The 26225-nt window shown below is 41.8% G+C and overlaps 1 protein-coding gene across 1 annotated transcript; it reads right to left on the bottom strand.

The window, feature by feature from the left end:
- Positions 1 to 9343: 9343 nt before the first annotated feature.
- Med30 (mediator complex subunit 30) lies at positions 9344 to 25526 on the bottom strand. The gene is made up of 4 exons (XM_050127791.1): positions 25256 to 25526; positions 17690 to 17848; positions 16115 to 16219; positions 9344 to 9724 (listed from the first exon to the last, which is right to left on the bottom strand). The coding sequence occupies exons 1-4, from the start codon at positions 25430 to 25432 to the stop codon at positions 9629 to 9631; spliced, it is 537 nt and encodes a 178-aa protein (XP_049983748.1). The 5' UTR covers positions 25433 to 25526; the 3' UTR covers positions 9344 to 9628.
- Between the last annotated feature and the right edge of the window lie 699 nt (positions 25527 to 26225).

Raw genomic sequence — 26225 nt, 5'->3', positions numbered from 1 at the left:
TCTTGAAGTGGGATGACCCACACCTTTGGTCTAGATCTTGAGGCAGGAAGGCTTTAATCTGGGCCACACCTTCAGCTACAAGCCTGTTTCAGGACAATGGAAGAAGAAAGGGTTCTTTGCCTGCTCGCCCTCGCCTTGCCAGCACATCCACTCCTTCTTCACAGGCACTGGAACCCACTTCTTTAGGATTCCAGCATATGCAGAAGACCAGCTGAGACAGCCAGCCTGTGGGACTGAGCAACTACTAGGTTCTTGGACTTTCCATTCACAACTAGTCATTACTGGACTAGTTGGACAGCAGCCTGTAAGTCATTCTAAAAATTCCATATATAGATAGATATAGATATAGAGATAGATATAGAGATAGAGATAGAGATACACACATATATATGCGTGTGTATATTGTGTGTGTATATATATATATACACATATATATCCATTCCATAAGTTCTGTGACTCTAGAGAACCCTGATCAATACAGTACCTATGCCATTGTTTCTTATTAACACACAAGTCACCAAATCTCTATGAATCATCTGAGAAGTAGGACAATAGAACCCAAGAAAGTGAGGGATAGTTAATCATTTGATCTATATGATCTACACAGGCCACTGGGTATGATGCTGTCCACCCGTTTGGCTCATCAGTTATCCGTGCAGAGATTTGCTTTGGGGTAATGTGATGATTGCTGGAGCTGAGTGGCGAACCCTCTATTAGAGGAAATGAATATGTAGCATGGTGCCTGGTGTCATGTAGACGGCTGTATATTATCACTTCACAGACGGATCTCGTGGATGTGCCAGTATGTCTACTTTCATTCATATCTTTTTCTTCCTACCATACTTTTCTGACTTTACAAGAAGGTAGTCCCTTCTTATCTGGGGAGATAGATTTTTTTTCAGAGTTCAATATTCAATGGCTCAGAAAACAGCTTCTGATATACACTAACTAATCCATTTAGTGCCGATAGAGAACATACACATGGGTTTGGGCTTCATTATCCTTTTTCCTGGCTATATTCTATAAACTTGCATAAACTTTAGTAGTCACAGACTTTGTGAGAACCTTGGAAAGGGTGCGCAATGATCTAATATGGAAACATCATGAACCTCATTGTTCCCCCAGATGGGGGACAGCTGCCTGGTAAAGCTGCCACCATTTCCTTCCCCTTAGCTTTGTCCCTTCAGAAGTGGTCGCTCTCAGTTTCAGGTAGTTGTGGAAGCCGGCTTTATTTTTCTGCAGCCTCGAAAGCAATCAACTTGTCTATGAAAATCATTCTCCATTGTCAAGGCAACAATAGCCCTTGCAACCTCATCTCTGTCTTCAAGTAGAATTCAAAAGGCACCAGCCCCTTCCAATTCTGGAGGAGAAGAATGCAGGTGACACTCTGCTTCTCAAGTGATGGGTAAAGTGCCCGTGTCTTTCTTCCTTCTCCACAGATGCATAACTGGCCCTTCCTTCTTGGGAAACTCTCAAGGGGATAGAATTGACAACTTGTGAATTCCTCTGCCCAGCTTTCTCGTCTTACAGCACACTACACTTCAAGATCTGAGAATTATTTCTTTAGTAAACATTGGCCACAAAGAATGACACCCTGTGATTGTGACATGTCACCAAATGGAGAACCCAAATGTTGCTTGTAAAATAATTTTCCTGAGGAGAGTGCTCATGAAGGGGGAAGAAACTCCATGCTTCCTTCTCAGGTAATTCTATGATGTACCTGGTCAAGGAGGGGTACTCCTTTAAGAGTGGAGCACACAGTACTTGTGAACAAAAGTTTTATAATAACAACAGCTTGAATTTGAATCTCTCTGTTATCACTTATCACTAAAAAGTTTCAAGGGCAGGTTATCTGACCCAGTTTCCCCATTTGCAAAATGAGGGTTTTGAGAAAACATAATTCACGATAATGTCTTGCAAGGATGAGGTGAAGCAAAGACTATAAACATGCATGATGCAGAAGTCTATATATGATGCCCTATGTTTTTGCAAATCCCAGGCAACCTTCTCAGAGTTGGCTGTGGACTAAACAAATCCTGATTCAATGCCTGTGATGTGCAGGAAATGCTCTTGTTTTGCTGACACTCTATTGCTTCGCTTCACATACCCTGGAAGATTCATGGCTTACACATCATCACAAGCCACCTCTACAGCTGTGGTGGCTGTGTGTCCACTGAGAGCCACGCCCTTCCTACGGCAACTGCTTTCTTCAGCAAGTACAACGCTGCTACCAGAGATATTATATTTGGTTTGTGTGAACCCTGCAAACCATGCTGCTCTTGTTCTACTTTTACCTATCAAACCCCATGTTTTAGACAGAAAGAGGAGGAGACAGGGCATCAGGCTAAGGGAAAGGCCCAGCCAATGCTGAGGATGTCTGTGAGTGTGAAGCTGCCTGTGCTACCTGCTGAAGGGAACCAGTGGGGGGCTGGTCTGTGATGAGAGGAAACTGAGTGAAGATGAGCCTACTTATTTAAAAGACCAGTTGTGTTTTATCCAGGTAGTGATAATGATATTTGACATGTATAGGTCTCTCCTCCTCTTTGGAGCACACGGTGCCAAAAGCTCTTGTGTTGCTTGGCGTTTCCTGGTGGGCATGTTTCTTCTCTCCAGATGGCGAGGGCAACACAGACCAAGTAGTCAGTTCTACTAAAGTCCAGCTTGGCGAGTTGAGGGATTAATTGGGGTTATTTACATGGGAATGATGACGACAGCAACTACATCACCAAAAAGCCCATCTCTAAGTGGGTGAGGACTCATGACAACCTCAATCACAGCCTGAAGTTGGCTCGGCCATCGGAGTCTACCATCCTACAGTACTTTACTGTCTATATGTCCTTGAGCAAGAACTGGGTGAAAAGCTTCCTAGGCTTCTGTAACTCCTAGTTTTTTGTCTCATGAGCCTCGAGACAACTCCTCACCAACTCTTACAAGTGCTCTCAGGAGGAAAAACTTAAATCTGGGGAAACAGCTACAATGCGCCCGATCTGAGTGACAAGTGGCGGAGCTGGTGGTTCAGTCAGTGGCAGAGCCTTGCACATGTGGCGCTCATACTCTTTCTTCTGAATATGAAAGAAAAAAATGACTGAAGAGGTTCTATTTGTCCCTTTTACGGAAGACAAACTGAAAATCTGAAAGTTTCAGTAAAAGTTTGAAGAGTGGCAAGTTGATACTTTTTCTCCAGAAACCAGGTGCTAAGGGGAATGGGGATCAGGTGCCCAGGGGCCACACACTGACTCTTTCCAGCTCTGCTATGGAAGAGGGAGCAACCTCTGAATGAAGGGGGCATTGTTTCCATGAGCCCCAAGGAAGAGAGTTCCCCTCATCCACTCCGACTGCTCCACCTGCAGCAAGTATTAGCAACAAGAAGGAGCTGAGCTAGATTCTAGATCCCAAGGGAGAAGGAGAGAACCAACTCACAAAAGTTGTCCTCTGATCTGTACACTTGTGTATACACACACACACACACACGTACACACACACACACACACACACACCATAATACCACATACTACTACTACAAAGTAAATCTTCCCAGAAATAACCCAATACTTGAACAAGGTACCCATTATGAAATCTTTTGACAGTCCTGTGAAAAAATAAATAAACCAGAAGCCAGCTGCTCCGGGAAACACACTGAATCCTTTGAACTAAGTCAACAGACCAAAGAACACCTTCCACGGGTGGGGGAGAACAAACCTCATGGAGGAATCCTTCACCATAAACATCACAAGACAACAAACTCGCTGCTTCCTAAATCCCCGTCTGCCACGGAAACTGCATTATGCTTTGGTTCGTCCTCACCTGGACCATTGTCGGTGTCTTGGCAGGCTTTCTATTCATCTGTCATGCTTTTACTGTCTATTCAAAACACAGAGACATTTATTTTTTTTTTATTCTGCCAGCTGTAATTCTCAAACTACCCTTTATGTAGGCAATTATATCAGCTTTCTGTTTCATCGGAGAATTCAATTTAAGATTTTAGTGCCAGTGGTTAAAATACTTACTTCATCCATAACTTGAAGTTTGTATGGCTTTAATTCACATTTATGTTTCTGCTCACACTTTGCAGTCTTTAATTGATTTATTTGGTAGCTGTGCCATCTGCAGATTGTAGATACCTGGCTTTCACAAATGACTTTCCCCCTGGATTCTTCAAGCCGTTTGGAAAACTATTTCCCCCACCTTGCTACAGTTAAAGCTGCACTGCTTCCTCCTCTTCCAGAGTTGAGCATCTTTACAGCATTGTCTGCTTACCTCTTTGTCTGGTTACATTGCTACAGGTTTGAGCATATACAGCTGTAACTTTTTTTTTTTTTACCACCGAAATGCTTTATGCAACATGAGCAGAAGACTCTGAATTCCAAGTTTGTTATAAGCACCGTGAAATATTTAAATTTCAGGAGAATAAGGTCATAAGGTCAATCCATTAACTTTTTTTTTTTGAGAGAGAGAGAGGGGCATATATCGAATTTATCAAAGTGAAATCCAAGGGCTGTTGTAGAGTCACCTTGCATTCCAGAATTTTGGGATTCTGGCACACACATTCCTTGTCTGCTTCCTAGGGTCTGTGATGAGTGGTGGTTAGAAAGTAAACTAAGAATCCAGGTTAACTGCCTTGTCAGTGTAAAACAAGCTGTGGCTGGTCCTGTGCTGATTGGAACTGGCAACAAAGGGGAGTGTCCTCTTTCCTTGGACTCCACTTGACCTGTAATGTTTTCGAAGTGCCACAGCTGCTTAGAGAGGAAGGACCCTGCAATAACCATGTTCTATGCAATAAATATGTTCTATGCTTTTGCCTAAAAGTGTTGCCGGTAACATGCTGTCCTCTCTTGTTTCTGTTGATGGTAGAAGTGTGGGTGGCAAGGGTATCACTGACAAATCATACAGCTGGAGAGATGGACCAGCAGTTAAGAGTACTTACTGCTCTTCCAGGAGACCTGGGTTCGATCCCCAGAACCCACATGATGCTAATAATCACTGTAACTCGTCCCAGGGCATCCTACAACCTCTCCTAGCCTCAGCAGGACACCAGGACACACATGGTGCACAGACATAATTGCAGGCAAAATACTCATACACATAATGATAAGGATTAAAAACAAAAACAAAACCTCCAAACCCAAAACACATGCACAGGTGGGTTTCAGATTTCTGTGCTCTCAGAGTTTCTTGTTCCAAAGACTAGTGGGTCTTTCAAGATTCTTTCCACGCCTCCAAACCTAGATCCAGCAATGGCTCGTACCCTGGCTTCACGTGGAAATCACCAGAGGAACTGGAAAGCCCATTGAAGTCTGGATCCCACCCAGATTTCTGATTTAATTGGTCTGAGCTGCGGGTTTGGCTTAGAGAATTGTACCCTTTCCCCAGGGGGCTCTAGTGTGCAGCTGAGGTTGAGAAGCGCTGACAGAACCCCGAATACTCAAAGCCAGAGCTCCAAATACGGTCCCGTGAGTTTTATTTTGTGCCACTACTACTATTTTTGAAGCTTCTCCTATTGAAACACTTGCAGCCATTTTCAGCAAACTGCTGAGAACATTGCTCAGTCCCAGTGGCTGATCACCTGGAAAACCTGTCAAAGGTGCGGACTTTCAGAAGTCCACTTTAGCTTCTGATTCAATGCATTGGTGATAATTCCAAAAATATGCATATAATAAAGGACCGCCACACCAGTGATTCTTGTGTGTGCTTACTTGCACGCTGCTTCCACAACACACCTAATGAGAACATGAGAACAGGTTCAAGTAGGTCTTACCCAGGGCACACCACTCCATGGCGTTGTGTTCCCATTGTTAGATTAATATACACTTTAGACTACAGAGAAAATACGGATTTATTTTATCTTTGATAGTCTTCTAGTAATTATTTGAATGCATAATACATTTTGGGAGAAGTAAGATTTTGGAGGAAAAAAGAATGAATCTCTGACATTATGCAATGTCAATCTGTGTAAAAATATAAACTAACAAAGTACTCAATAAGCCTAATAACTTCAATTCTTCTGAAAAGAATTCAGCATTCTCGTATTAAAAAAAAATTCCTCCACTGAGAATGTTTTTAGTTTGTTTGAGAGGGAAAAAAAATAACCCTTGACACTTCTGTGTTTGAGAGGATTAGAGAAAAATTTAAGGCATCCAGTATGTTAAAACAACTTAAGGATGCCTAGGGTAACTTACATGTTGAGGCTTTAGGATAAGCACACATTTTAGCCTAAGCTAAAAATCCCCTCTGTCTAGCATATGCTGCAGTGGGAATTTAGGGAAAGAAAATGAATCACTCAAGCTGGAACTACATCAGACTGTCAAATTAACACATTTTGGCTTGTAACGGTGCCATGGGATGTAATGTCTGAATGATGAAGGCCGGAGGGTGCCAAGTCATTTAAAGATAACGTCCTTACCAGTATGGTGGAATTTTCAGTTTCTTAACTCCGTCCTGTCTGAGCTTTAACCCGTGAAAGGAGGCCTGACAAGTTCGCCTTGTAATAAACAGAAACAGCTGCAAGGAAAACAGCTGCAGAGAAAAACTCTAGTCAGAAGTCTGCAAGCTCAGACGAAGATAAGACATTTCTCCAAGGCGGTGAATGATGGATTTGGCTTTCTGCAAATGTCCTGGGGGGTTTTGAAGGTCAAATAACTTCCTTTATGTCTGAAATGGTATAACAATAATGGAGACCACCACTACCTGTGGTTACCATGGTTTCTTTTTCTTCAAAAACGTTCCTGTTTGGTCCTGTTTTCTTCTGTAATCCTGTTCCCTGGGGAGTGTGTTTTTCTAGGCCCTCCCCACCCACATCCTAGCTACAGATAGATTGATAACATGGGTTACTTGAGTCATAGTATCCATCTACACAACAGACCCATTTCAAGGATTCTGGGTTGATTGTGAAGACTTTTAACTTAAGCGTCGACAGGCCTCTCGACTTTTGAGGTCAGGATATAGAAATGTCCAGACCATAGAAGAGCATTGTTCCTGCCATTTGGAGGAGCAGATGTAAGTGGAAATTCGGGTGGACCAAGAGATTTTTGAAGGTATCAGATCAGGGCTGTAATTCTTGATGCTTTAGTCACTGCAGATTTTTTATTTTCATTTTTTTGTCACCATAGGAACTAGTAAATCCCTGTTTTGAAGCGAGTTTCTAAAATTTCCAAGCAAAATTCTAACCTAGAGTAGAATATTAGCTAATCTCATAAATCATTTCACGGGAGAAGGAGAAAGCAGGTTATTTTGCCTAGGGACATGGATTACAATAAAGTCCCTTTCTTTGTGCGTTAATCTCTCTACAGAAGGCAGAACTGGAGCTAGCGAGGTCTGCATTTAGTAGCCCCCATCACACTCACAACTGATCACGTGGTCACCTGTCACTTGTGAATGAGTAGCCCCAGTTGAGAGAACATGCACAGCAGCCCATAACTTGGGGTGGTAACTCTACAACAGTATAACCATATTCATTTCTGCTCCACCAAGATATTCTCTATATATTCAGAGCCCAAAGCATACAATTTCTACCTTCCTTCTTAGAGCTGGGTTTGTGCTACCATGAATAATCTAAGTGGCTGAGTAGGACATTTCAAACACCCAGACCCTAGGTCAAAACTTTTTACTGCCGTAATGGTTGTCAGGAATGAAAGACGAAATTAACAAGTGTCATTATTACCAGTGGTCAACGTGGCCATATATTTCCTGGCATCTTATTCAAGGATGAAATAAAAGTTCCACACAGACTGGAAAGTAGCAAGGAAAGTTCATTCAAACGGAAGTGATAGAATCTGTCAGAATACACTGAGTGAGGACACCCAAGGGCTCTGGATATCTGTTTAGGCCTTCCTAGTCTAAGCCAGAGCTGGCCCCCTCTACTTTCTTGGGATAGCTGAGTAGAGTCCAAGTTTGATGGTCATTAAAAGAAAGAGAAACTCATTCCACTATTCAGAGAGAGTATGCGGCTTGATGCAAATAGGGAACCTATGTTGCAAACAGGTTGCTAGGTGACTTATTCACACGGGCGTCCATACTCTACACGCACAGGTATGCCCTCAAACTGTTCAGAGGTGTGCTTAGTCTAAACCAAGTAGAGCTCAGGTTGGTACTCTTAGCTATGCACGTGTACGTCATTGTATTGTTAGTACAACAAACAGTATACTAAAGCCACAGCGTCACAGTGGTAAACAGCACACAGACGCATATGAAAACCTACACAAACCCTGAGTGTCTTAACAAACTGTGGTATCCGCAGGTCCTCAGTGTGGAGCACCACACTAAGCTGAGACTCCTGCTCTGCGTGCTTCTCTGTGTCGGTTTCATACAGTTGCGTTTGCCCTGCAACAACACAGAGAGTGCCCTGTGGTTCTCACCAACAGTGGGCTTGCCCAGAACTGCATCAGCAAAAGTAAACTTAGGTCTTCTTGTGCTCTGTCACCCGCGACTGGTGGCGATGTGCATGACTCAGGATGAAACGTGCGGTTTTGATCGGGTACTATTTGCACAGGCTATCACATCGAGAGGGTGCAAAAGCGTAGACTACGAAAGGCCAGCACATTCTGAACTCTGAACCCCAACCACGCTGCTCCCTTTCCCAGAGGAAGCTGGTTACTAGTTTCTTATGCAACCTTTTGGAAAGACTTAATCCACAAGCAAGAGTCAAGTGCAGGACTGTCATAGTCAAATCAGGCCTGGTAGCAGCTTGTGACGCAGACTGGAAAGCCCACCACAACCAGACATGTAGACTGAAAATGGACTTGTCCTTAATCAGTGAGTCTCAAACTATAGGTCGTGACTCCTTGCCGGGTCGGGGTAGGGGTGAAACAACCCTTTCACAGGGGTCACCTAAAACCGTCTGGATATCAAATATTTACATTGTAATTCACAATGTAAAGTTATAAGCAGCAACAAAAGTAGTTTTATGGTTAGGGAAGGGGTCACCATAATATGAAGAACTGTATTAAAGGGCCGCAGCATTAGGAAGGGTGAGAGTCAGTGTCCTAAGAACGGTCTAGGTGAGAACTCTTAAAAGCCAGTGTTTGGAAACACACTTGGGACTAGCACGTCCCCGACAGGCGGGTCCCAGCTGAACGCATATCTATGACCAGCTTGTACAGTCTTTTGATTGCCTCTCTCATTTCAATTCAAAAAAACACCCGAAGAACCCGAGAAAAGTAATTGAGCAACAAGCTAGTTTCTTATTTTACTGGTTTGAAAATGAAATTGAATTAAGATAGAAGCTTAGGTGGTAATGTATTTTTAATTTTAATTAATTTTCAGAGATAAACTTTGGTTGGTAATATGCTGAGATATTTATACTTTACCTCTCTTTGAAAAGGATAACTAAAAGAAGCAAACACACTGGTTATGTTTAAAAATTTATTTATTAAGCTTCATTTTGCTTTTAAAAAGCAATTATTCAATTCATGAAGATTAAACAAAACTCACACCCTATCAAAGACTATTATAATAATCTTGTATAGAACCAAGAGCATTTAAAAAAAAAGAGGCAGTGAATACTTTAATATGAAAACAGGAACTTCAGTGCTAGCCATTAAACTAGAGAGATAAATAATCTTTCCAAAGGAATAATACTTGGGGGGAAATCCAATTGTATCACACGCATAGAGCAAGAGATTTAAATATCAGTTTAGTTCCTCATTGCCAACATGGCATTTATGTCCCAGATGAGATTCCGTAATTGGTCCATAATCTGCTTCAGCTGCTGGTTCTTCTGTTTCAGTTTCTGTGAAAACAAAAGAATTACCACAATGTGAAGTAAAATATATAGATAATGATGCTAGATGACTGAACTGCACTAAGCTTGGACCCAATGATCCAGACAGACGCGAACCCAAACATTCCTGCCAGACAGAAGATCTATGTTGATTAGTTTTGTATTGCCGTAATAAGACATGACCAAAGAGTTTACCTAGGGTTAACAATCCCAGAGGGCTAGAACCCGTGACTATCATGGCGAGGAACATGGCAGCAGGGAGGCAGACACGGAACCGGAGCAATAGCTGACAGCTCACATTCTGAGAAGACTATTACCAGGCAGAGAGAGAGAGAGAGAAAAAGAGGGGGGGGGGGGAGAAAGGAAAAAAAGAAAGAGAGAAAGAAAGAGAGAGAAGCTAGGAATGGCTTGAGACTTTTGAAACCTCAAAGCCCATCCTTAGTGACACACCTCAACAAGGTTATCCTGCCCAGGTTTTGTTTGTTTTCTTATCAACTAAGGGCTAAGTATTCAAATATATGAGTATTGTCGATTATAATACAGTGGTACCACATTAGCCCAGAATGAAGCATAATAAAGGTTTCTTTATTTAGGGGTAGACTCAGATCAGCAGTCCTCTGCATGAGCAGGGAACAGGAACCAAATCCAGAAGCCTCGGGCTGCACATACTTTTTTACATCTGTACATGTAGTACATTTGACCATGCCCAAAGTGGGCCAGTATCTTAAAGGCTATTGGCCGAAGGAATTACCACAGCATATGTGTCTGTGGGGGCCGTTCTCATCTGAAGCGTCATAGCTTCTACCCTTTCTCGCTTTCACAGGCCCTAACAGATTCATTCCCTTATTTCTAACATAAGTCCACAGGGGCATCTGGTCTCTGCCCCCATTCTACCTTAACTATGTGACACATTTAATTGTGATAAATCTAGTACTCAGATGTTGTAGGGGCAATGGAACATAATGGTTACCACTACGCTTTCCATCCAGATGTTATGGTTGATCAAATGCTCAGCTCTGTACCAATTATAAATGGAGAACACTGGCCAAATTGTTCAACCTCACACCAGAAGGATGAAGGTAATCACTGGCTCTTCCTCTTAAGAGTTCATGGGAGAATCAAGTGGCTTGATTTGCCTAATGTATTACAGTTGCCTAACTGTTGAAATAGGAAGCGGCGGGGCTGCGTCCCCAACACCCCGGCCGCTTGGCTAGCTCATGCCCGAAATAACAACACACAAACGATATTCATTTAAGAACTGCTTGGCCCATGAACTCTAACCCTTACAGGCTAATTCTCGCACCTGGACTAGCCCATTTCTAATGATGTGTGTAAGCACCCCAAGGTGCGCTTACCGGGAAGATTCTAGCCTCCGTCCATCATGGTGTCTCTGCTCCAGAGAGCAGATCTGTGTGGAGTCTCTCCGGAAGCAGAGCAGAGTCTGACCTCACTTCCTCTTCCGCCCAGCATCCTATTCTGTTTACTCCTCCCACCAATGCTTTAACCTATCAGGGCCAAGCAGTTTCTTTATTGCTCAGCCAATGAAATCAACAGATTGATATATGACACTCCCACATCACCTAACACAGAAGTAAGCACTTGACACTTGGTGATAGACACAGAATGTAAACTGTCAGGACAAGAAGCATAATACACGCAAAATCAGTCTTCCAGGTGCAGCAGAAGTTACTGTCCTAAGATGAAGCACAGACTACTTCTAATTCTAGAAATGAAAAGAAAGTGGCCTAGTGACAAGGAAGATGCCCACAGTAAGCCTTGTATATGCTCCTGCATCTCTATCCTGGGCTCGACTAGACTATAGTTCATGCATATCTCAAGACTCCTTTCTTCAAGTTCTAGGTGATAGATAGCAGCTTAGACAACATGTGATACAAACAGAGATTCTGGTTAGCATCCTTACCAGTTATAATAATAATTATTATTCAGTAATACTTGGGAAACATTAAATCCAAAGATATAAAAATTTAATTAGATTATTTTAAAAATACTCTATTTAATTGCCTCCAGGTAAACTATTATATGTACACTAGGAAAAGGTCTAAAGTATTATTACTTCATTAAAAAGCAAGCTGAGATTAAGTGACCTGCTTTTATTACTTGTATATAGACTCAGAAGTCACAAGCAGGAAGAAGGTCACTAAAGGGGACATTAAATACTTTTACTAGAAAGCAGAGAAGCAATTACAGACACTTTAATGCTACTAATAATACTGATGAAATTAAATTCACGTTTGAAAACAGGGTAGCACAGGCACAGAAGAAACGTCTGACTGCACAGCACACAGGCCGCGACTCTCTCAGGGCTTGAACGGCCTTTGGGAAAGAAGACTGACCAATTAGGTTTCCAGATGACTCATCTCACGTGACGACGTGGCAGTCAGTCAGTCAGTAAAGTGGTGTGTATATTGTCTAATTCGGGACCAGAGGAGGATGCACTTTATTGCCACAGGGACCCTTCGCCCTGACAGACATCAAGGGTGGCATTACACTGGAAGGATGGCAATCTCAGTCACAGCCTTCACCTCTGGAACCGGTTATTTGATCTCAGACTAAGTTTTTCCCTCAGTTTCCTAATCACACTTTCGGTGTGATTATCGCAAAGGAAGTGATTAGTGTTGTTGGCACATGGCTTCACGGTGGGTCCATGGATACTCAAGTCTATGGTGCGTCAACAAACCATCACTTCTAGCTGGAGAATACTTTGGGTACCAGGGTCTTCTTTTTAATTCCAACTTTTTAAGTATTATGAAGAGAGAGAGAGAGAGAGAGAGAGAGAGAGAGAGACAGACAGACAGACAGACAGACAGACAGAGACAGAGAGCTATTGAGAAAGAATAAAAGGATAAACAGTAATTTAAAAAAAATCTAAATTTGAAAGTGGGGCATGGCTGCTCCCAATAGCTGAGATGCTCAAGCAGGATAATTGCTGTAAGCCTGAGGTCAGCTGAGTTACACCAGCCAGAGCTACACTGTGGAACCTGTTCTCAAAACAAACAAACAAACAAACAAACAATAATTCGAAGTATAAGTTTTAACATATCTTGAGTGTGACCACCTTGAGGGTTTTCGGAACCTCAGCATCAAGTGGGGAGAAGGCACGGCCAGACAGCCCCACAAAGGCCAGCAAATGATAGTATCCTCCTGGCATCTCAACAAGCCAGCAGTGAGCAGCGTGAAAGGACTTGGTGAGACGATGGGTGACGAGGACCATGAAAACAAACTGCAAAGGTGAACTGCAGATGTGAGCACACGGGGCAGGAGCAGGACTTCAGCTTTAGAGACAGCTGAGAACCACCTAAAACTAAGCCTCAGGAACAAGCCTAGCCTTCACCCGTCAGTAAAGACTTGGAAGCAACTAGAAGAAACAAAATCATGTTCCTGGGTAGTTAAAACAGATTTTTATTAAACAGTATCCAAAACGCATTTGTAAAGGGTGCCCTTGATGGTGCCGTCACGTTTCAAGAACGACAAATATGAATTCTGATATGCTGGGCTCATTAGCTCCTAAAATTTAAATTATACCAAAGGGTATTTCTAAGCTAACACCAAAATCCGAGCAACACTATTTTTTTAAGTATAAAACAAGGAATCAGGGTAGTTTGACTCAAAAAAGACAAAGTTTTAACGAAAAAGTTATCACACAAGTAAAATCTGTGGAGTCAAAGCACGCCGTGAGACTGTCAACAGGGAAGCTGACAGTCATGCTTATTAGTGGCTAGGCTGTAAATACATTTTCACGACACGATATAAGATATAATGTATACAATCTTGCCACTGATTGATTTTAACAGGGGCTGACAGCTGCTATTTTCAAAACCCATCAGCTGTGCATAGTTTGTTCCAATAACAGGTGAGCGTGGAAGCAGAGTGGATCTTACAAAGGACGTTTCTGCTAAGTCAGACCATGTAATTTAATATTCATATAAAGGCTGTGGCACTTGAGAAAAAAAATGGTTTAATTTCCAAATGTTTGGGCTCGATTACACATCAATCTTTTGATACTACCCAGCACCTCTTTCAATCTCATTTCCCATCAACAGAATACTGCTAGGCGAGAGGAAACTCAATCCTGAGGATCCCAAAGCAGACTCCCCTTTACTTGGAAAACAGGGCTTAAGGATCTCAAGAGCCAGATGCCAATGGGAAAGGTATTAAACCAGCAAAACCTGGCTGTGACCACCAGGCCATTTCCATCAAATATAGAGGGCCGAGTGCATGACTCAAAGTCCATGAAGCACCTTATTTAATACAAATGCCACTGTACTAATATATGGCACAAATAGTCTTCTTCTTTCTGTAAATATCCCCTAACCATGCCAGGGGCGTGGGGAACGCTGCTGCTTTCTCTAGAATCTCAGAATCTTTTTGTTTATTTGAGGTGAGGTTTCTATGTGTAACACTCCTGGCTGTCCTGGAACGGCTCTGTAGACCAGGCTGGCCTCGAACCACAGAGATCTACCTGCTTCTACATTTCTAGAGCTGGATTAAAGGTATGTGCCACCACAGTCCAGCCAGAGCCTTAGAATCTTAAAGTCCCATCCACCTGTCCACCAAGCACAGGAGGGTGGAGCGAACACACTGGCTTACTACTATGTGGCCGGACTTTCAGCAGTCAGCAACACTTGGCATACAGCCAGCACTCAGATATTTGAATATTAAAAAGTTAAGTTAAAAATTAACTTCAACAGAAAATTTAGAAGGCCCTCAGAGACAGGAAACTAAAAATCCTTGGCAATCATTTCAGAACTATTCTTTCTGTTGTTATTGTTTATTGCCTTTCAGATTTAAAACCACACACGGCTATTATTTTAAAGTATTCATTTTCATAATTAAAATTATCTATCATACTTGGTAAAAACACATTTTGCATATTCTGCTGCTACAGTTCAGGTAAGCACTTGTCAGAGTTCCGTGTGCTAAAACTACTTATATATACTGAGTTCTCACGGTCTTCCGCCACAAACATGTGTATACTTATATGTATATATTTATATGTGTATATAATGTCCTAAGTAGCTACCTATAAATGTATAAATGGAATCACATGGTTGCTATAATAAAACAAAGGTTTACTGGTTTTATTTGTAAAAGATTTTAAACACCTTCCTGCTATAATGTGCTGGGCCACAGCAGGCCCAGAGCATCAGGGTCAGCAGCCATAGACTAAAAGCTCCACATCTTGAAGCAAAGCAAATGCTTCCTCTGCTTACGCTTGTTTGTCTCATATTTGCTACTAACTGACACATTAAGGTACAGTCCTGACTACTTAAGAACTGTATGAACTGATGGGGAAAAGAGAAAATATGTATTTGCATTAAGAATATGTGCTTTAACATAACATATGCGAGGAAGACAAATATATCACATTTATGAATATTATAACTCCTTTGCAAATGAACCCAATGAAATATTTGTTTCAGTATAGCAACCATGTGATTAGATTTATACATTCATCATCTAAGGGCAACTATTTAAGCCAATGTATACACACATAAAAATATACCTGTATGTATATATCAATAGACCAGGAGAACCAGTATACAAATATTTTCAAGGCTGGCTGGTAGTGGGTAATGGTACCAGCTGCCAAATCCGAGGACCTAATCTGATCACTGACCCACACCATGGAGAGAACCAATCCCCTAAAGTTATCCTCTGACCTCAATATCCTCCCAATCTACTGACTTTTTTTTTCCAGCAGTGAATTTTATTCTATTCATCAGTCTGCTCTGAAGTTTAAGTTAATCAAATCCTAAGCCCTTCTAGCTTTAGCTTCTGGTCACCACCATTCTCTGGTATCCAAAATCTATAACAGGGGCTAGGAGATTACACCGTGGGGAAAGTATGTACTATTTAAAAGAACAGAAATCCTGGTTTGGATCCTTAGCACCCACATAGAAGCTGGGAGCTTCCACTCACATCTCTAACCCCAGTGTGGAGGTGCAGGTCCCATGAACTGCTCTAGCCAAAACGCCAAGCTCCAGGTTCAGAGGACTGACCCTGCTTCAAAGAAACCGGGTGAGGCGTGATAGGGTAGGCCATCCTACATCTCTGACCAGCACACGCGCACGCACACACATGCATCCAAAGCAGAGAATGCAGGTCTGAGAACTCCTAAGCCATACAGAGAATCTAGAGGTCGTCAGACAGGTGCTGTCTCTGGCCTGTCAAGAGAAGATACATACTCCCTCTCCCACCCCACATTCCTTTGAAAAAAATTTCCACACAATACAGAGTTTTGCTTTAATGGGGAATTTAAAATACCTAAATTGAATGTTTCTTCTCTGTAACAACCTGCAATTCACTAATGTAACTATACAGACTCTGGGTTAAGTCTTAAGGACTCTGAAATATAAAACGTACAGACTTATAACTCACTTTATTGACTTCTGCAATTTCTCGTCTCTCTTCACTAGCAAAACGAGGTGGGCCAGCCCGGTCGTCGTTCTTTGAGCCATCCTCATCCACATATGGAATAAGTTGCTGGAAGTGACCAAGAGAAATACAAAATGGGGTTCAGATATGTGAATTAAGACTACTATAAAGACTGCATCCACTGAGGATCCATTTAATCAAAAATTAAAAAGATTAACTACAAAAAACCCCTTAGTTTTCCAATAAAGTTCACTGTGTTTAACTGAAAACAGCAACAATAACAAAGCTTATCCTCCCCTCAAAAAACTACTGGCTGTCATATATCAAGTTAGACTCTGTTCATTCAGTCTGCAAATACGTAATTGCTAGATGCTGGCTAAATCACTGAAAGACACATGTCAAGTGAGATGCAGCGTCTACTCAGAGACCTTCAGTCTGTTCAAGTAAGGCAGTTTTTCCTTTATACTACAAGAACGGACCTTTCAGGACATGTGTGATGCAAGTGCCATCAACTTGACATTCAGAACTCCAGTGGCTGCAAGAATTTTTATTTGTCTTAATTTCTTTGAGGTATGAGAACTATTTTTAATAGGAAGAAATGAACAGAGCCTTGCCCTCTCTTAGGATCGGAGGGAGGTGGGATAGGAGGGTGTGTGGAGAGAATGGCAGGAGGGGAGGGAGTGGGAATTTGGATTGGTATTTTTTTTTAAAAAAATCTAATAAAAAGGAAAAAAGAGAAATGTACAGAGCAGTGATACTTCTAGCAAAAAATATTCTTAATTATGTGTGGCCTGTGAACGCTTACTGGAGAAAACCCTTGTACATGCAGCGGACATGGTAAATTATCATGAAGGAACGGTCAGAGAAGGATCCATTTGGCGAACGGTTCCATATTCCTGGGGCACATATACCTGACCTGCATTCACAAGCACCCTCCTCTCCTCTCCTGCTGCAGCCCTGTCTGAAGACAGACTCCAGAATGGCACTGCTCCTGTTTTCTCTTTATTCCTTCAACCTCTCCACAGACTTTCCCTCCTTTATCATGTTCATATGCTCTGGTCTCTAGAATTTGGTGGCAGAAGTCAGTGCCCCAACCTTCGATTCCAGTCCTCCTCCCCTTCACCTCTTCCTCCTCACTTCTAATCTACATCTCCTCAAAGTCTGATCTCCGACCGCTGGCTTCAGCTCATTACTTCCTGTTTCATTCCCAGATCAACAGTGTTCTGATTTCTAGTCAGTACCATTACGATCAAGTTCTATCAAACACAACTTTTCTTAGCAATGGTTAAAAACTGCCATGATAACTAAATATTTTTTTTCTAAGAAAAACAGAAGAGATCACTGTCATTAAACTCCCAACAAATGCATAAACACAAAAATATCACTACCAGGCTGGAAAAGAAATGCTACAAAAATCATTAATGAAAAATAAACATATGCACTCACAATTTTATCTCTTCTCAGAAGCAAAACAGATAATATTAAAAATGGGGAATATTGCTAAAAGGAGAAAGAAAAAACCTGATGCGTTGACCTTCCTTTGCCTCTGACATGCACACTCCTGCTATGGACACATACCTCGACGGGAATGGGGTCCATGCCCCCGCAGTTCTCGTTGCATTTGTCATAGACCAGTCTTAACTTCCTGAAGAGAATAGAGAGCTGGCGAAGATGGTCCTGTAGCTTTGTTAGCCGGTCTTGGTAAGTTCCGGTATGATAAGTGACGCCATTTGGCAGCTTGGCAGGTAAAAGAAAACAATAAAAATATTGAAGTTTTAAAAGTAATCCACATTAATTTATTAGCAATCTGGTACAGTGTTTCACTGCAATAAAAGAGCCTTAAAAAAGGCTCTGTGAGCAGACTGCTGACCAGTTGAAAGGCCTTTGCCCTTTAATGTTAGAAATACACAATTTTAATATCATTATCACATGAAAGCAGAAAGCTAATGAACCTGTACACAAACTTTTTATGTATTATATGAATTTATATAAGTTTTAAACACACATATATACCAATCCATACATATAATATATAATATGCATGCATATATTATACACATGCACATATATTTAAAACTAAAGCGTAGGGTTTTGTTTTGCAGAATTGGAACAGTGTGTTCTCAGACTTGCAGAAGCATTTTCAAATCTTATCTTAACTACAACAATCAAGAGGGTAAGATGTGCAAAGTACAAACTAAAACACAGAGTTTAATGAAAAAGTCTTAATAGAAGATATGGGTACAAATGAACATATACTCATCATTAATAAATCATCACAAATTACTCTCATCATATATGTTCTAAGTCATCAAATGTTCTTAATTCAAGAATCAGCCAGGCCTGTAACTCCTCTCAGGAGGTTCACATGTTCAAGACTAGCCTGTCACCTAACGTGAATTCAAGGGCAGCTTGGGGAAATGTAATGAGACCACGTTTCAAAAACAGAGTACAAGGCAGGCAGGTGCTAGAGCACAGAGGCATAGCATTTGTCGTCCCCGCCACCTCAACACAAGGGCCTAGGTATATCAGCCAAGGGTATAATTATCAAAGCTAATTAATCGGTAACATAATTTTTCCAAAGAAATATTCATTGAAAAAAAAACAATAAAGTCACTGTCAAATGGAATTTGGGTAGACCTGTATAATTTGTTTCTCTTTCCCAGAGTCCCTTTGATAAATGTTACAGTTTCTCAGCTCAGGAGACAGATCTTCTGAAGTTTCTGAATGCTTTCTAGTTTCAGGAATCCTCAGCATTAACCCATGTTAGAATGCACCTGGAAGTGTGACGAAATGCCAAGGGCTGTGTGGCTCACAACATTTTAAAGCAGGATGGCATTAGAAGGGTTCATACGTCCATACAGTGTGGGGTTTCCCCTAAGAGCCCCTTTTAGAGACATTAACAGGCACCAGCGACGCAGTCAGTCAGATGACCCCACTGTCCTGTCTGATAACGGTGCGGCGATTACATCTCACGCAGAGAAGCAGTGGCCCCCTGAATCATGGCATCTCACCTGGTTTGCTCCTTGGTAAAAAGCAGAACTCCTCTTTGTAGCATATTTGGCACAAGAGTTTTAGTGTATGGTTTGAATAATTCTCATGAGCATTTTACCCCTAAGTGTGTGTTTACGTGGTTATGAGAAGCGTATGTCACGCACAAAATGATTGATGAGTCTTATTATAAAGAAAAGCAATCTTGCTGAAATGCAACGAATTATCCACCTGAAATCTGCCAACTGAGTACGTTTAGATATTGGTTTTTATACTTCCTCCTCACCTTTCGTGTGTCAAGCATTGCTCTGGACGCAAGAGTGGCAGTTTGAATGAGCGATGAGGCTTCCATAAGCTACAGAACGTATGGTAATCGCACCTAAGCTCCCTGCTGCATGCTGTGGTGGAGCTACTCGGCTGGAAAGCTCATCAATAACCATCGCCCTCATGAATATGGATGAACCTCATAAATATATCACACTCCCACATACTAAAAAGGCATACAACTAAATTCATCATCTATTCTTATAATAAAAGCCTCCATATATGAAAAACATATTTAGATTATAAAGTCAGCATCACGATGGATGTGCAGCCATTGGAGGAATTCCCACTCAGGTCAGGAACAGAAAAAGACACATACTGAGACCACTGTTACTGATGATGTACTCTGTGGCGAAGGAGCTGGCCAGGGTGACTGTGGAAGATAGAAAGGTTGAAACATAGAAAAGGAAGTGGTATAGTGACCACTGTTTCCAAATGACATCATAAAAAGCCACCAACGGTAAAGGAATTCCATACGGAGTTAAGTGTAAAGCTAAAGGAGAGGAAGAAAGAGCTGTGCTTTCATCTCTACAAAGAAAATGGAAGAGAAAGAACCTAGTACATCAGAAAAAAAGAAAGAAGGAAGAAAAGATTTAGGAATAAACCTAGGAAAGATAAAAATAAAAACCTCAAATGCAAAATAAGAAAAGAAGATTCCATGATCTTAGTTACTAAGACTTAACAGTGTCAAGATTTTCTAGACTGAAAAAAAAAAAAACTAATAAAACCACTAACAGGTTTTTCTTGATCTAAGATGTATGTGGAAAAGTAAAAAGGACACTTACTCTGACATAGAAATATAAACCCACCACAGAAACTCAAAGACTATCTGAGAATAAAACATTCAGTGATGGAAGCGAAGGGGAAAGAACCCAACACCCCCAGCCAGATCCACCTGTACAGAGCTGCAGGCGGACCAAATGAGCAGTGAGGTGAGCTTTCCATCAGCCACTGTGCAACAAGGTGAGTGCTGTCCGTCACACTTCCTAACAGGATCAATCCCACAAGGACCAAAGTTTTACCAAAGCAAAACTTCCAGTGAAAACACACAGAATTCTTCATCATTTGAGAAGGCATTCCTAATTAGACATAAAATCTGTAACCTAATAAATCATATGAACTGGAAAATCAAGAAATCATACATTAAAAAAAATAAGCAGGGCAAAAACTACCTAGAGGAATCAAAAGGTAAAATAGAAAGACCAGACTGAATATACCAGGCACAGGAGCTCAGGTCTAAAATCCCGTAATCTCAGCATTTAGGAAGTTGAGGCAGCATCACAGGTTCAAGGGCAGCTCCAGCTACACAGTGAGACCCAATTCCAAAACAAAATGGAAGAAACAAAAGTGAAACCTGAGGAAAACAATTGCAAATATATCACAGAAAACAAGGGAGATTAAAAAAAAATCACACAAACACACATATGCAAGCACACACACATTGAAATTGGAATAAGCAATAGCAGAAAATAAAACACACAAGATTCATAAATATATGATGAAATGTTCAAACTCAATCAAATAAGGAGAAAGGTTAGGTAGTTTATCTGTCAGATAATCAAGCACCTAAAAGCATGATCAATCCATTGTGATGGTCTGAGTAAGGACACAGGAACAACTTCAAGAGGACAGTAGAAGAGGACTCATTCAGTTACAATTCTTATAAGTTAGCTGGTTCTAAAAGCTCATCAGCAGGTTTTTTTTTTTAAATATTTATTTATTATGTATACAATATTCTGTCTGTATGTCTACAGGCCAGAAGAGGGCACCAGACCTCATTACAGATGGTTGTGAGCCACCATGCGGTTGCCGGGAATTGAACTCAGGACCTTTGGAAGAGCAGACAATGCTCTTAACCACTGAGCCATCTCTCCAGCCCTAAGGTGCTCCTTTGGATGGGACATAATCATTTGCTCCAACATCAGAGTATTTCCACCCAGCGGACTGCTATATGGTATAAGAAGAGAAAGGGAGTACTTTATGGATATGAGTAAGTTACAGTGTAGCAAATAAATAAGGCAAAGTACAAAATATTATGCACAGATATCTGTGCAAAGGGGAGGGATGAGACAATATGTAGGCACAAATTTGATTAAATATGCAAAGAGCACTTGCAAGATAAACATAACCAGTGGCTAGAATCATTAACAGCCTCTGCTTACAGAGAGGGATTAGGTACCTAGCAGACAGGGAATAGAAAGGAGAATGCTCTCTGCAGTGTGTTCTGCTATTCCTAAATTATGAATATATTATGTAGCCAAAATATGCAATGAAAGATTAAAAGGATAATAAGCAGAATCAAAGCAATGCTATTTGTTCACAGGGAATCTTAATCTAGGATTCAGGGATATTTGGGGAGATGCTTCTTAACACCTTGCAAACATTTTTCAAAATGTGTTTACTCATTATTTTGTTTCTAAGGAAAGTCTACAGTTTTCAGAATCTTGAGGAGCTAAAGAAGATCTAATAGACAAACTTTTTCTCAAAGACATGTGTGGAAGTAACTTTGGCAGTGTGCATTTATGCTGCTTCACTTCCATGCACTAATACAGATGTTCTGAAGTCCGAGTGTTGTTGAAGAGCATGGGGGTGTCCCGCCTGCTGGAGTCCTAGAAGATCCTCATTTCCCAGAGGATGCCAGAAACTGTGGCATGATAACCCTATTCATAGGGTCTGACCAGTGTCTACAGATGACGACCGAGTACAAAATTAATAAAAGCAAAGCAGAGCAGTGATAACAGTGTGCCGGAATGAAAGCTAGGGACAAACAGTCTGCACATTCCTTTTTTCAGAACGTCCTCTTAAATATCCACTACGAACCACATATAATGGAAGTTGGATAAGCTGCCTACAATTAGATGAACAGCCATGCTGTTCTCTGTTAAGAACATCTGTTTACATCATCACTTCAGACTTTTTGGAACTCAACAGGCTTTTAGGATCACTGTAAGGTCCCCCAAAGGGTTTGAGATGAGTCTGAGCACAAAGTGGAAAGTAGATGCGCACTGTGGCACTTTCAGAAAGTCTCATTCTACTTAGGTGATGAGTGCAGCTCTAGCTCTCTTAATAATACAGATGGCTCAGGAACAACTGAAGTGATGTAACAGGAGGTTATTAAAGCCGTCTGCTGTAGCAAGGAACCGCTTGTTTGTCCTGGCCACCCAGAACCAAAATAACCACACAGAAATTGTATTAATTAGACCAGTGCTTGGCCCATTATCTCTAACTTCTTATTGGCTAACTCTTACATCTTAATTTAACCCATTTCTATTAATCTGTGTATCACTATGAGGTCATGGCTTACTAGCAAAGTTCCATACATCTGTCTCTGGCAGGGGATCCATAGCGTCTCTCGACTCTGCCCCTCTTCCTCCCAGCATTCAGTTCTGTCTTCCCTGCCTACCTAAGCTAAGTTCTACCCTATCAACAGGCCAAGGCAGTTTCTTCATCCATTAATGGTAATGAGAGCACACAGAGGGGACTCCCACATCAGTCTGTGATGGTAGGTTATCTACTTATCCTCTCTTTAACCCTCGGTTTCTTTAACTATAAAATAGGAATAAAAACATCTCTCAGAATTGTTCCTAGATTTGTGGACCTAGCCAAGTAGCTGATAGTTGTTTAGCTATCTGTGACCATACCTGCTTCTCCATGCTCTATCTGATTCAGATGCTGGCACAGGGCAGGCTAAAAATAACAAACAGTGCATGCTAAATTCCGAGACATCATGAAATCCACACTCCAGTCATTTTCGTTTTGAATCTATTCACTTGAAACTGCCATAGAATTTCAGTCTTTCCTTTGCATGCATTTATAATGATACTATCTTTGTAAGACATTGAACACGGAGTCACTGACATAGTACTAGAAGATTCCCATGAAACAAAATCATATTTATAAAGATAGGAGACAAAAATCTCAACTATCTTTTCTTGACACAAAGAAAAGCTATAAAATCGTCTTTAAGGCATCTGTAGAAGTAAAAGTTATTAAAGTCACAAGACAGGCCTCAATTACTCCACATTGAGCAGCGTTACCTCTCTGACCCACAGAACCCTTATCAGTCGAACAAAGATGCTTTTTCCATCTTGCAGTCTTAGGATAAGCAAACACTAACAACAACTTACAAAGTGTGTGGGAACAATCTGGATATCTGAAGGCAAAGATGAACTTAGACCCAGGCAATCATTATAATTACCCTTCCTGATTTTAGACAGGTTATAAACATAAAGGAAAACTTAAAGAGCAAAACTTCTAGGAGAAAACATTCAGTGCTTTGTGCTTTAGGTTACACACACACACACACACACACACACACACACACACACACACACACACAAATTAAGTCTGACACCCAAAGCAAGATCTGAAGCAGAATAAATTAAAAAGTGTGATGGGATTCCACCACAATTATACGATCTCTGCTCCTCAAAAGATGGTTTGAAGGAAGCGAGAGCCACATAGTGACAGGAGCATCCAGCAAAGTAAAAAGGCACAACAATAAGAAATGAAGATGAGAGAAACTAGAACCCCCGAAGACTGCTGATGGAGATTCAAAAAGGTCAGCCACATCAGAAAACTTACTTTATAAATTTAACATATATATTATGGACACGATATATACATGATTCAATAATTACACTCCTAAACCATCTACTCAAGAGAAATGAAGCACACCGCACACAGAAGTCCGTAAAAAAACAAACTTTGACATTATTTATGAGGGCATCGCTGTTAATAAGGGCTCCAACGTAGAAACAACCCAAACTCGCACCCACAGATCAACAAATGCAAACGCCGCGATGTATTCATACAATAAAATAGTAAGAAAAAGAAATGACATCTACGTAGATAGATGCTGAAAGAACATCCTTGGCCCACAAAGCTCACCTGCTACATGATTCCTATTACACAGAGCTCTTAAACACAAACTAGCAGTGGTTCCTTGGGAATTGAGGCAAAAAAGTCACAGGTGGTACAAGGAAACTTCTTGGGTAATGGCTATTTTCACTGTTGTGACTATGATCAAGTCACAAATATATCCCTAAATATGTCAAAACGTTCCATTAGCACAGCTTACTGTATAGTCTAGTTAAGCCTAGAAAGGGGGAGAACTATTGTCTCAATTCTTCAGCTTCAGGGCCATCTCCTTCAAGGAGAAATTTTGCTCGAAATCTTCTAAAGTCATTTTAAAAGGCGGGTATGGTGTGATCCACTTGCACTTTGGAGAACACAAAGTTTATAAAACAAGCTTGGCACAACTTGGTCCAATCAAGAAATTGTTGGTACTTTTAATACCACCGACGACGTCCTAGATCTTTGAAGATAGGCACTGGGGCTATGTGGAGCTGGTGGTCAAGGGGATCACACCTGATGTCTCCTGGAGAGGGGTGGGGACGGGAGAGGGGGGGCAGACACACGCTGGGGACACTTCTGGGGGTAATGGGCATAGCCGCTCCAGGAGTGTCCTGGGGTGGGGAAAAGATGCACACTGGGAAACAGTTCTGGGAAAAGTGGAGTGACTACATCTGGAATCTCCCAGGCCAGGAGGCAGACTCATGCTGCGGACACTGCGGGTAAGGGGGTGTGTCCACGCCTGAGAGATTCCCAGGGCATGGGACAGACAGATGCCGGGAACAAGGGATACAAGGGGGACGGCCATCCAGAGCTCATCCAGAGTTGGGGACACTGGTAAGGGGAAGAGGGGGCGTCTGCACTCCCAGGGCAAGGGGCAGGCTCACGCTGAGGTCACGGGGTGGAAAAGCGACACGGCCATCCCAGGTAGCCCGGAGAGGCCCCCCTTCCACCATCCCTCTCGCCCCAGGCGCCCACCTGCATGTTCCGGAGCAGCTGGAAGATCTCCATGGTGCGGTACACGATGTCCTGCACCGTCTCCTGCCCGATGCGGCACAGCGTGGCCGTGTTGACCTCGCGCGCGGCCTGCTGCGCCTGCGGGCCGCCGAAGGGCCCGGGCGCCATGCCTGCGGGCGCCAGCGGAGGGGTGGACATGGCACTCAGCCGCTCGGTACGGCTGGAGCCGACTCTGCGGATTTCAAACCGGCGGCGCCACTTCCGCCCCGCCGCGACGCAGGCGTCATCCCGGAAGACGTGGGAACCAGTCGCCACGCAAAACCGATCGCGATTGGGCTACGCGCCTGAGACGGACGGGAAGTTAACCAATCATCAGTGTAGTTCTGGCCAGGGGGCGGTACCAGTGGTGGATTGGATGGATTCTCCCAGAGTCCAGTCTGGGCTGCCTTAGGTGTCTTGATAGAGCTCAAATTTTGCACTGGGTTCTTCTGGAGCATTTTCTCATAACAAACTTATGAGATGTTTCTAATTATTGTCCTTTTGACAGGTTGCAGGCTCAGAGGGCTGAAGAACTTGTCACTTGAGTATAGCTTTCTGCTATTTGAAAGCAGAAAATATGATTTTTGTTTCTTGTATATTTTCGAAGATTCTCTTAAGTAACACACGTGCCCAATCGCCCTTATCTATGAAAATATTAAAATATAAATCAGGCACAGTAAGACAATGATACTGTAAGTATAGCAATGCATTGTCACTGTTATTTCCAACTTGGTAATTATTTCTAGAAATTGTAATTTAACAGTTCTGAACCACAGTTGACCTAAACTACATAAAATGGTAAAAAGCGAAATCGCAAGTAAAGGACGGTTGTTCTATCGCCTGATAGTGTGGTTTGTTTACTTTCTGATTTCAGCCTTACTCTTTGAACATGCTAAAACGCAAACTCAGAAAAAAAAAAACTTGTTCTATTTAATTCAATTCCTATAGTCTC

Source organism: Alexandromys fortis, unplaced genomic scaffold, assembly GCF_014885135.2.
Source record: "Alexandromys fortis isolate MF-2015 unplaced genomic scaffold, M_Fortis_MF-2015_v1.1 scaffold_281, whole genome shotgun sequence".
Lineage (NCBI taxonomy): Eukaryota > Metazoa > Chordata > Mammalia > Rodentia > Cricetidae > Alexandromys > Alexandromys fortis.
Note: the sequence above shows the minus strand (reverse complement) of the source record. Positions and strands in the feature narration are given on the sequence as shown.